The 12633-nt window shown below is 58.4% G+C and overlaps 1 protein-coding gene across 4 annotated transcripts in view; it reads right to left on the bottom strand.

The window, feature by feature from the left end:
* The window catches only part of SHANK3 (SH3 and multiple ankyrin repeat domains 3), a 50341-nt gene that overhangs the window by 19384 nt on the left and 18324 nt on the right, over positions 1-12633 (bottom strand). For 3 of the 4 annotated variants that reach the window (XM_060025913.2, XM_060025916.1, XM_060025915.2), the window contains exons 13-18: positions 8169-8244; positions 7893-7975; positions 7313-7437; positions 7080-7212; positions 6070-6150; positions 1792-1815 (exon numbers count right to left, since the gene is read on the bottom strand). In XM_060025913.2, the coding sequence (XP_059881896.1) occupies positions 1792-1815; positions 6070-6150; positions 7080-7212; positions 7313-7437; positions 7893-7975; positions 8169-8244 (522 nt within the window). The remainder of the gene's footprint in view (positions 1-1791; positions 1816-6069; positions 6151-7079; positions 7213-7312; positions 7438-7892; positions 7976-8168; positions 8245-12633) is intronic. The other variant, XM_060025914.2, reaches the window with a different exon arrangement.

Below are 12633 nucleotides of genomic sequence, written 5' to 3'. Positions count from 1 at the left end.
CCTCTCATGCTGCAACCACCACAGGCAGAAGGGATCACTATTGCCCCCATTCTACCCAAGAAGAATCTGAAGCTCTGGGAGAGAGAAGTTGCCCCAGATCATAGATCCGGTAAGTAAGAGATCAGACTTAACAACCAGATTATCCGGAAACCACAGACATAAAGACATGAGCGGAGAGAAGATATTTCCGTGGGCCTCACGGGGCGCACGCTCACCCGAGCTGTGGATTTACGGGCTGCGTCTCTAGGTCCGGAAGCACTCAAGCTCAGAGACCCAGAGCAGTGTGCACGTGAAGTTATTAGCAAAGCGAATATTGTTGGCCATGGGGCCATGGTGCTGAGGCCAGACGAGACTCATTTTCAAAAGGAAAAGCATCAAGAATTCTGCAAACTACAAGCTGGTGAGGTTGACACCAATCCCCAACAAAATGAGAAAACTATATTCTTAAATAAATGACTTTAGATACTTAACAAAAGAAATGAAGCCCACTAGGAACCAGGTCTGGGGCACTACACTGGCTGTCAGGGTCGCTATGTGGCAGGGACGCAGCTGGGGATGCAGCTGTTTGAACCAGGACCCAAGCAGGGATGAGGGGCCTGCGGGGGCGACGAATCGCCGTCACTTCCCCTACGACTGGAAGAAGCACACAGGCCACAGCAGAGCACCCTGGGAGCCCCGCTAATGAGCTGAGGAAAGAACCAAAACATTCCAGAAATAGCTTGTGTGTCTGCCTCAAAGGTGTGAAGAAAAGTGTCCCCAGAAGAGACCTAGTCATCTGTTTTATACCTGAAAAGACCCTGAAAAGGGAAAGCATTTCACCTGGGACCGGGGCAAGGGCGACGGGAGAATTCAGGGGGTGAGATCGCAGGTCACACAGGGAACCTGGGCTCAGACAGATGGGCAAGTGTGTCCCTGGCACAGGGAAGGCCCAGTGGATCCCGGAGTGAGGGGTGGGCGGGCACCAGGCACAAAGACAAACGAGTGAACACACACGCCTGGGGCCACAAAGCCACCTCAGGCCCCTGCTTGGCACGGACTCCTGTGCAGCAGAAGGAGGCTCCAGGCTCCACGTGAGGTGCAGCCGGCTGGCAAAGGCCAGGCCCTAGACCCCACCAGACCCTGGACCTCAGCGCCCAGGCCCAGACTCTGTCCCCGCCTGGCTGCTGCGCCTCACGGAGCCAGGCTGGACATCCAGGACATCCAGGAAGGAGCTTCAAAGGATCCAGGGTGGGAGGTCTGACGGGAGGCGCGGGGTGGTCAAGTCAGCAGCTCTGGGGCCCAGATTCCCGCTCCTAAAGGGCCAAGCACAGAGGCGGGACCCACACACCAGGCACAGGAGCCCCAGGAAACAAGCAGAGACAAGCGGCACGGGCTGGGGCTGAGCACCTGACACCCCCGCCCCCACCAGCCCGGTCACCTTGTTCCCCAAGCGAGCTCCACAGCTGGGCCCTCTGGACCCTTCCCCCCTCTGCTCCGGGCTGTGGCACGCGCTGTGGCCTCCACTGGGACGCCTTTCCAGCTCTGCCTCAGCAGCCCCCATGGCCCTCACACCGCTGCCCCCAGCTCACTCGAGCCCCCGAGGATTGTGGCCACACTCACCATCCCAGGCCCATCTGACCCTTCCCAGGTCCTTCCACTGCGCCCCCAGCAGCCCCCCCACGGAGAAGGCCAACAGGAGGGTGCAACCCAGGCTCCCAGACCCCCTGACTCGAACAGGAGCCCCTCCCACACAAGCACTTCCGCAGCCAAGGGTCAGGCAAAGCTGGGCCCCGAGCACAGCAGACGACTCACCCCCTTTCCTTCTCCGAATGGAGGCTTGGAATCGAGAAACAGAGTAAACGGGTGAGAGGCAGGACTCGTCCCTCGGCACCCGGGCCCCACTCCCCACTCCCACCCCTCCTAGCCCATCCCTTCCCTCCCGACAGCCAGGACCTCCCAGACCCCCACCACCCCTGGCCTATACCCTTGTCAGATCGCGGGTGGCAAACCGACCCAAATACCAAGTCAGTACGTGAAATTCAAGGTGGGAACAACCACAAGCAGGGACAATGCCTGTGCGCATGCACGCGCACGCACGCACACACTCACACGTGCTCGTGTACGTCCACACACACACAGACATGCACACACCTGTGTGGACACACAGCTAAGTCACACTTGGTTCAATCAAACGTTTGTTCAGAAAAAAGGCAAAACCCCATAAAAACCCATTTCAGAGGCCACCAATGGTGCAGTGGCCACCCACAAGCATTCCTGCAGTGTGTTTCCAACAACAGGCAAGTCAGCGTGTTTTCCAGACCAAGGCCAGTCAGGGACCACACCCTGGCATGGCACCTGCCCTGACATTCTCATCTCGAAAGAACAAGGAACCCAGAAGTTCCAGATTTCTTAGTGGAAAGAGGATGGACAGGAGGGGCTTGGACCCATCAGGGCCCCTCTGGCCTGGGCCTCCACCAACCTCTGCAGCCCCAGCACGTCCTTGGTTCGAGCTATGCAATGAGCACCTGCTGAGTGTGAGGGGCCCCAGGGCTGAAGGGCACTAGAGGGGTCCCACCCTCCCTCCTCCCTCTCTCTCCCTCTCAGGAGAGTCCCCACCCAACCCCTCCTCTTCATGCCGTTTCTGCCAGCCACCTCAGCCCTTCCTTTTTGGGGACACCAGTGCCCCCCCAGGGGGCAGGATATACCTTCCCTTCCTCTTCCCCCTGCAGGGCCCTCCAAGCCACAGGGAGCCACCTTGCGTGAGCCCCATCCTTGCCACCTGCTTTTCTGTCGCCTCACGTTTTCCTTTCTTCCCAGGTGTTCAGGTCATCTTCTCAATAGACCACAGACACTAAAGGGCCCTGTCAGCCCTCGATATCGTGACATAAAACTGACATGTTCATGCTGGCAACGAACCCACGGGCCTTCCTTCTGTCCCGTAAAAGCACAAGCACTGGATCATGGGATGATCGCTTAGGCACCTGGGATGCTAAGGCACCCTGATGCTGGCCTGGCTTCCTCAAACCACGTGTGTCTACAGAAGGTCGGCAGGTGGACTGGCTTCCCAGGACAGCTGTCGTCCAGGGGCAGGAGTGGGTTTCCTGTGGGTTTCCTCTGAACAGAGCCACGGGAAGGGCCTGGGTCCAGTTCAACAAAAGCTGTGACCCGCTCACTCAGCAGTGTGGATGGAGGCTCTGCGGTAGGCTGTCCCTTCACCCTCCCCCAGACTCTGCTCAGGAAAAGCTGGTGAAAAGGATGCTGACCTCGGGCCGCAAGAGTGAGCCCCCTCCCTCTGGAAGACAGGGGTCTGTGGAGCAACCCTGTCACAAGGCAACAGAGGGGACACCCAGGCCAGAGAGGAAGGAGGCTCTTCTTCCATCCACTGGTCTCTGCACACAGAAGCAGCCCAGAGAGCAGAAGGCAAATCTTCTGTTTCTGCAGCGCAGAGTCCCTGGGTCCCTGGATGACAGACCTCAGGCTGCCCAAGCACCTCTTCCTGAACGTGCAGCTGAACGTGGCCACGTGACGGCCTCTGGCAAGAGACTCCCAGGAACCACCCACCAGAGCCTGGTGTGGGGTCTAGCCAGACCCAGCTGCCTACTGGTATTGGTTTATTGACCAGTTTGGACCTTCAATCAGTGCAGTGGGTCAGCTCCCCATGACTAGCCTTGCACCCTTGTGACCCCGGGGCCCGGGGCTTCTCTGCCTTACTCTTGAATGAGCGAGGTTACTAGGCATAGAATTCCAGGTGCAAAGGCATTCTGACCCAAGACTTTGAAGTTACCGTTCCGCTGTCTTCTAGCATCTGCTGATCAGACCTCCGCTGTCAGTCTGACCCCTGTTCCTTTGTAAGTCATCATTCTCTGGCAATTCAGGTTTTTCTTTTCGTCTATGGTGTTGTGAAATTTTACTATGACAGGTCTAGGGGTAGCTTTGTTTTTACTTCATTGCTTCAGACTTACACTCCTGCAAACTGGAGTCTCATGTCCTCGTTCAATTTTAGAAAAGTCTTAGCCATTTACTCTTCAAATATTGCCTCTTCCCCAATCTTTTAACTCTTTCCCTCTGGGACTCTATTTAGGCTGGGATTTTTCTCAGCTGGCCTCCATATTTTTTGTCTACTCTTTGATATTTTGCATCTCCTTATCTTTCTGTGCTGAACTTCGGGTAGTTTCCTCAGATTATCTTTTAATTCATAGTTTCTTCCTTCAGGTGGGTCTACCATATTGTTTCCCAGGCACGGATTTTTAAAATCTCAGGGGCTCTATTTTTGTTTCAATAACATTTCTTTAGGAATCCTTTTAAAATCTGCTTATCCTGATTTTTCCCCCCCACTGTGTTGTTCTTTCATTATGAGTTCTGTTATTTCTCTCAAACTTTGGCTTTAAACACCTTGTTTTGTCTCTTTCATAGCATCCTACGGTTCCCAGTTCTTCTGATGCTAATTCCAAGTCCTGGGCTTGGCTCTACTTCCCCCATCTCTTGGCTTTGTGGGGGTATCAGAGCCCCAGTGCCCTGCCCGTAGGATCTGTATCGGTCCCAAGCCCTCATGGACTATGGGAGCATCTGCTTCCTCTCACTCCCTTGGCTCTGATTTCTCTCTTCATTTTCGAGAACTGGGAAATTCCTCTTCTTTTGTTTTGAGATGGCTGTGTATTTTTAGAGTTTTACTTTATTCAGAATATTTATGGGGAAGAAGGTCCTGACCACATCAGCCTAATCTATCTTGGTGGCTGTTCTCCACACCAAACTAAACTGCAGTCAAGAGTACCTGCTCAGGGCTTCCCTGGTGGCGCAGTGGTTGAGAGTCCGCCTGCCGATGCAGGGGACGCGGGTTCGTGCCCCGGTCTGGGAAGATCCCACATGCCGCGGAGCGGCTGGGCCCGTGAGCCATGGCCGCTGGGCCTGCGCGTCCGGAGCCTGTGCTCCGCAACGGGAGAGGCCACAGCAGTGAGAGGCCCGCGTACCACAAAAAAAAAAAAAAAAAAAAAAAGAGTACCTGCTTGGAAGGGAAGGGCTCAGCAAAGGTCTAGGGTCAGGGATCAGTCCATGAGGGAGGTCAGAAATAATTTTAGGGGACAGGTAAGGGTTCCTTCTATGGCTGGGGCAGAACCAAGCCTGAAGCCAGGGTTGGGGCTCAGTCTAGAACCAGGATCAGGGCCCTTCCTGTGCCCACGACTGGGCTAGAGCTCAGCACACGACCAGAGTCAGGGGTCCTTCTATGGCTGGAACGAGAGCAAAGTCTGGGACTCGAATTGGGTTCAGGTTATGGAAGGATCGAGCACGCTAACAGCCATGTGCATTGGGACATGCCACGATAAAGATGTTCATGGTCGTGTAAGTCAGGGCATAACCATTCTTAACTGTCACGTATGTCAGGACACGGTCATGTATATCTGAACATGCCAATGATGAGGCTATTAACGGTCACATATATCGAGACACACCCACGATGAGGCTGCTGGTGGTCACCCTGGAATCGTGCCCTCCACATACCCATCAAAGCCTCAACACACTCTTGTTTGCCTCCTGCAACTTACGAGGACCTGTCCCATCACCATACCAGCAATGTTCACAACGGCCCCGCGAGGTCGGCAGCTCACTCTACGGAGCCCTGCTTAACTGATGTGTGAACGGGTGCTGAGAGGGCACAGGAAATGCGAAGACCACACAGCTAGTGCCTGGCAGAGCCGGGAGCAAAGGTCAGGCCCCCTTTTCTCACTTGGATGAAATGAAGACGTAGAGTCATACCGGAGGTGTGGAGGACCGGGGCTGCGCGCGCACACGCATGCAAACACACTGGTGAGCCAGGGCCTGAGTCCCCACCGCCACACGTGATGGTCCCACTGTCTGTCCCCAGCCCTGTCACCCTGCCCCTCAGCCCTCGATCCATCCACACGTCAGCTCCCTTTTCAGCCCACAGACACCCAATTCCCCCACCACTCCAGCACCCACCCATTTACCTCTAACCTGTCCATACATCCACCTCTCGGTCCTCCCTCCCCTCTGTCTCTGCCTGGCTTTGGCCCAGCTCCCCTGACCTGGGCCCCCGCCCTGGGCTATCTGCCCACCGCCTGCCCTGCCACTCACCAAGCTCCTCGAGCTCCGCCGTCATGGACTTGGAGCGCAGGGTCAGCGTGGTACTGGGGGCCCTCTTAGGGGGCGGCGGGGCTGCAAAGAAGAGGGAGGCCTTGGACCTCCTGTCCAGCAGCAGGCAGCGCGGCGTGGCCAGGTGCAGGTGCCACCTGCGCTCCACCGCTTGGATCTCCTCGTACTCCCGCGAGGACGAGTCACACTGCGCCAGGATCTTGTTCAGGCTGCGGCTGGATGCAAACTTCTTCATGGCGCTGGGAGCTCAGGGGGTGCTGAAGGCCGGGCTGGGCCAGGGCAGCCAGGGCCTCAGGCGGTGGTCGAGGGCCCCAGGGGGGTCACAGTGCTGGCCAGCCTCAGCCCGAGGGCCCACGTGGAAGGCTTCGAGGGCAGAGTCATGGGGTGGGGGCTGGGAGGGGTCTCCCGGCAGGCCGGGCTCCTGCTGCTCCAGCGCCCGCCCCCCCCACCAGGCCTGGAGGCCGCTGCCCCTCGGGGGACCAGGGTGTGGTCAGCCAAGCCAGGGCCTGGGCTGGGCTAGACCCGGCCAGCAAAGCCTCCTGGGCCCAGGCTGTGCCGCGACGTTGGCGCGGGGAGAAGACGCTTTTCCTCTTCCCTCAGGTGCCGCCTCCCCCTTCCCTCCGACAATAAGCGGCAGCGGCAGCGTCAACCTCACAGTTGCTATGGCAACCCCGGCCTCCAGGCAGCTGCTGGCAGCGTCGGGAAGGAGGGCTCTTCCATGCCAGGGGCTGGGGGGCGCCGGGAAGGAGGGGGCAGGGATCTTAGGAGGGCAACCTGGGGTCAGAGGCCGGGAGAGGGTTGGCTGTCTAACATCGGGGATTGGCACCCAGGCGGCGCACGTGGGCGTTCGCCTAGGTTCAGGCCTCTGACGTCAGCAGTCAGCAGTCTGGGGCCGGGGGTGATGAGAGGAGCATGGGCCTGGGGTCAAAGGTCTAAGGTCAGGGGACAGAGCAGGGAGACTGGGCACAGAGGTCCGAAGCCCGAGCCCTCACCTCTGCGCCGAGCCCCATCTTCTTCAGGCTTCCTTGTCACTGACACCACCTTCATGACGAGGCGGTTCCCGCCCTGGCGGATCAGAGCCACCACCTGCTTGTGCCCGACCTTCACCACGTTCACTCCATTCACCTGGGACAGTCAGGGCCCGGGGGCCATCCAGGTGAGTCCTCCTCGGGCTCGGACAGAGGCCAGCACCCCACAGGGCCACACAGGGAAGGACGAGCCTCACCTCGATTAGGAAGTCCCCGGTGCGCAGCCCGGCCCTCCAGGCCACGCCCTCCACGTCCACCGACTCGAGATACTGAAGCGCTGGGAAGGCCGGCGTGGGCGTGAACTCCTCGATGGGGGTCTCTGCTGTGGGACGGGAAGAGGGCAATAAGGACGGCGTCCTGCCAGCAGGGTCCAGGTGGAGGTGGCTGCCACACAGCAACCTCCCACGAACGACCTGGGCCGGGGGGCGGCAGGCGGGGGCTGCCCAGCGCGAGAAGAGCCGGCCCGGGAATCCAGGACACACCCCTCTGAGAGACCCCCCCCCCGCCCCCGCCACTCACCCCACCAGAAAGGCCCCCGCTCCATTAGACACGCACAGCAGAGATCCTGGGAACCAATGAGGGAAAGGACCCGCTGCCTCCTACCAACATCCCAAACCAAGAATACAGAGTCACAGCAGGGAGAGGAAGCGGGTGGGGGAGAAGAAAGGGGGGCAGGGGCGCGGCAGGAGGAGAGCAGAGGAGAGGAGCAGAGGCAGGACACAGAAGACACCCCGAGTGGTGCACAGCCCTTGCCAGCTGGGTACCCCGCTCCGTTACCTTTGGCCCCCCGGAGCACAAAACCAAAGCCTTCGTGGTCCCGTTTCTGCAGGACAGCCACCTTGTCGTCAATGACATAATCGCTGACAGAGGAAAACAGAAAGGTGAGGAGAACCCTGCCGGGAAGGCACGTGCCCCAGACAGGATCCCACGGGCACGGACACAGCCCACCCTGGGAGCTGTCCTTGGACTCACCCGGGAGGCCTCCCTCCACATCTGACGCTCCATCGCACGCGTGCCCACCCTCGCCCGCCTGCCCACCTGCCCCACCTGTACCTGTGTGCAGAGAGGCTGTCATAGGAGCCCACCGTGTAGTGGCGGAAAAGTCGCTTCGTCCGGTCCTCCCGGGTTTCTGAGGGGAGGTTCAGGAGCTGACAGAGGGTCTCATCCTCCACGTGGCGTGAACCGCCCCCTGAACCACGCCCGTCACCAGCCGCACGCGCGCGCACACACACACGCACACGCATGCACGCACGCTCACGCACACGCCCCTGGCATGGTAGTGCCCACATGGAAGTGGGGGGTCCAAATCCTGGGGTCCTGGGCCCAGCGGTCCTAGGTGGGAAGGCTGAGGGGACCATGCAGGAACTCTTGCCTCTAGGGGTCAGGGTCCAGACGGGGGCAGGAGCTGTGGCTCATCTTTCTCCTGAGTGGCTGCACACAGCAGACCGGACAGGGCCAGGGCAAGCACAGAGAGAGTCAGCAAGCCCCTAGACTAAGGGCAGAGAAGGTTGCGCACGCACACGTGTGGCCTGGAGTCACGTGTAAGTGCTGTGTTCATACAGGCGTGTCTCTGTGACCTGCAGTCACGTGCAGGTGCCGTGCTCATACGCGTGCCTGTCTGTGTGTGCATGACCCCCAGTCATGCGCAAGGGTCACGCTACATACCCCTGGGAACTGGCACTGAGGTGGCCCTGTGTCTTCAACGTACCCCTCACCACAGAGCCGCTCACCCCCATGGGGTCCTTTGCTCCAGACGCCACCTCCATGTATGGGGGGCTAGGTCCCCCTATCCTGCTGTCACTGCATCCCACAGAGCTTTATCCCCGTCTGTACTCTTGATCTCAGAGTCCCTCACAGCCACTGCAGAGCTGCCCCACCCTCGGCCTCGCTGACGTCCTGCAAGCCCGCAGGTTCCAGTCCGCACCTCCAGTCACGACCCTCCCTGCTCCAGGCTTGCTTCTCCAGCTGCCTGTAAACGTACACTGGATTCTCTGGTACCCTCGCACCCACTCCTGGCCCCCAGCCCCCAGCACCTCTGTCTCCAGCTCCACCACCACCTGTAATTTCACCCCTCAGCTCCTCCCCCCTTCTCCACCAGCTTAGCATTCCTCAAGATCAATTTATTCATTCAACAAGTACGTACTGAGCTCCTACTACGTACCAGGCTCCAAGAATGGAGCAGAGAACAGAACGAAGCCCCCCTACCCTGCGGAGTTTACAGGCTAAACTGTACAGATGAAGAGAGAGAGGAGACGAGAAACAGGTACACACAGAACGTGTGGAATGCTGGTAAGCAGTAAGAAAAAAGGAAGCCGTTTGGGGCGCTGCAATTCTAGGTGGTCACGTGAAGGCCTCCCCAGGAAGGGAGAGGTGAACAAAGGCACGAGGACGTAAGGGAGCAGCCCTCCGTGTGGGTAAAGGCTTTCTGGGACAGTGAACAGCCTGGGCAGCTGGGGCGGAGGGAGCAGGAGAGAGAGCAGGAAAGGAGGCCCGAGAGGGGACCTATGATTCTGACGACTGTCTCCACTAACTGTAAGCTCCTGAGGGTAAGGACCATGTCTCCACTAACTGTCTCCACTAACTGTAAGCTCCTGAGGGTAAGGACCATGTCTCCACTAACTGTCTCCACTAACTGTAAGCTCCTGAGGGTAAGGACCATGTCTCCACTAACTGTCTCCACTAACTGTAAGCTCCTGAGGGTAAGGACCATGTCGCAGTTGTTTCTGTGATCCTAGCACCAAGCACAGCACCTGGCACACAACAGGCGTTCCAAATGCCAACTGGAAGGACAGACAGGTGGACAACTGGCTGGGGCGGGGGGGTGGATGGATGGAAGGATGGATGGAACAAGAGGTAGATAGAAGGATGGATCAAAAGGTAAATGTATATATAAGTGGATGGAGGGAAAGAGAGCAGGGTAGGGAGGTGGGGGGATGGATGGAAGGAGGGGATGGGTGGACTGGGTCTGCTAGGTGGCTTGATGGATGACAGGATGGGTGGGTGAGTGAAAGCATAGATGGATGTAAGAGTAGACAGAGGGGACTTCCCTGGTGGCACAGTGGTTAAGAATCCGCGTGCCAAGGCAGGGGACACGGGTTCGATCCCTGGTCTGGGAAGATCCCACATGCCGCGAAGCAACTAAGCCCATGCGCCACAACTACTGAGCCTGAGCTCTAGAGCCCGCGAGCCACAACTACTGAAGCCTAGAGCCCGTGCTCCACAACAAGAGAAGCCACCGCGATGAGAAGCCCGCACACTGCAACGAAGAGTAGTCCCCGCTCGCCGCAACTAGAGAAAGCCCGCACGCAGCAACAAAGACCCAGCACAGCCAAAACTTAATTAATTAATTTAAAAAAAAATAGTAGACGGAGGGACTTCCCTGGTGGAGCAGTGGTTAAGAATCCACCTGCCAACGCAGGGGACACAGGTTCGATCCCTGGCCCAGGAAGATCCCACATGCTGCAGAGCAACTAAGCCTGTGCGCCATAACTACTGAGCCTGTGCTCTAGGGCCCATGAGCCACAACTACTGAGCCCGCGAGCCACACTACTGAAGCCTGCGTGCCCTAGAGCCCATGCGCCGCAACTACTGAGCTCACATGCTGCAACTACTGAAGCCCACGTGCCTAGAGCCCACGCTCCGCAACAAGAGAAGCCACCGCAACGAGAAGCCCGTGCACCTCAACAAAGAGTAGCCCCTGCTCGCCGCGACTAGAGGAAGCCTGCGTGCAGCAACGAAGACGCAACGCAGCCAAAAATTAAAAAATTTTAAAAAAAGAGTAGATGGAGCAGTGGCTGGATGGAAAGAAGAGCTCCTGTTAACATCAGAAGACACAGGTATCAGGAAAAGTATTGATCTGGATTTCAGAACCCTGCCACTAACTTGTGTGATTCTCAGTATGTTCGACAGTCCCTTTTGGCCCTCTCCTTATAAAGCAGGAAAATTCACCTTGGAGGGGCCCCCTAGGTTCACCTTGGAGGGGCCCCCTAGGTTCTGATGGCCTATAGTCTGATCTCACTGGCACCGTCCCCAGTGCTCACACCCTCTCCTCCCTCTGCAGCACACCTGCACCCACCACCCTGCCGTCGCCAAAGCCAGAGCAGGCCAGGCCTCTCCTCACCTCCACCACACCCTTCTCCACGCTGACCCAACTTCGGAAACGTTCACAGTGCCTGCCTGCAGAAGGACTCCTCCCCCAAAAATGACCCTCTGCAGATCACTGGACTCCTATTTTTATATTTATCGACCAAACACAAATTATTACATAACGCAAATGAAAACACACAGCATGCCCCCCCCACCCCCAGTACTGGAAAGAAAGGAGGAGGAGGGAGGATGCCAGCCAGAGCCATAGCTTTGGTGTTCTATGCCAGCCTCCCGGATGCCCAGGGCCGCCTCCCCACTCCCTCCCCTCACAGCTCAACTCTCCCTGCTTGCAACTGCTGCTTTCACCCAGATGGGTGCCGTGGGAGCCTTGCTCTCTGCTGACCCAGGGCATCGGCCTGGCCCACACGTGTTGGCAGTATCCCCTCCTTGGCCTCTAAGTCCCTTCTCTGTCCCTGCTCCAGTCTCAGAAACAGATCTTTCTTTGGATCTGGGCCTGCTGGAAGCAGCTTCCTGTTCCTGGGCTGCCCTCTCGCCTCTGGCAGAACTCAGCCCCTGGGTCCCAGATCAGAGACTCTGCCCAGAGCAGCTGGCGGCCGGGCCTGCAGGTAAGGACAGAGGTTATTCCCACCCCCTCCCAGCAGGCAGCCCCCGCAGGCCCGTCTCCCTGCCCGTCCATGAAACGCTCCCATCTACCCAGGTACCTTCTGACACTTTCAGATGACAAATCCCAGAGCCACCCCTGTCTAGGAGCCCCACCACTGCCCGGAGGCCTACAGCTCCTTCAACAGGTTGCTCTGTGTCGTCTCCCTTCTCTATGACTCCAGTCCAGCCCTGCCCATCCCGTCTCCGTCTCCCTGCTTTGCCCTGCCTGGGCCATCACCCTAATCCTAAATGACCAGCACGATCAGGACAGCGGCCCCCAGACTCCTCCTGCGACACCGCCACAAACTTTAGCCCCTGGTCCCAGGACGCGGGACCAGCCCTCACACTCCCCACTCCAGCCCTGCCGCCCGCCCCTCAACACACAGGTTCGCTCAGCCAGAGCCCCTGAAGCGTGGTAGCTACAGCACAGAGCCTGCAGCCCGCTGCCTACACTGCAAACGAGACTGCGCCCTGGGCTGCGGGACAGAACCCTCCCAGAGATGAACTAACAACAACTGTCCCCACCTCCCAGGCACGCCGGGACGAGTCAGTGAACTCTTAGATGTAAGAGAGCTTAAAACCCAGCCAGGCATCCTGACACTGCTTGGAGCACACGGGGTGCCAGCACGTGTAGGTCTAGAAGGCCATGCCGTGCCCTGGCCAACAGGCCGTGCCCTGGCCAACAGGCTCTGCCCCCACCCCCACCATGCTGACCACCTAGATGGTCCTCGCGATCCTTTAAGGCTTAGCTCAAACAACACCTCTGCTT

The sequence above is a fragment of the Delphinus delphis genome, chromosome 11 (assembly GCF_949987515.2).
Source record: "Delphinus delphis chromosome 11, mDelDel1.2, whole genome shotgun sequence".
Taxonomy (NCBI): Eukaryota; Metazoa; Chordata; class Mammalia; order Artiodactyla; family Delphinidae; genus Delphinus; species Delphinus delphis.
This window is presented reverse-complemented; position numbering and strand designations above follow the sequence as displayed.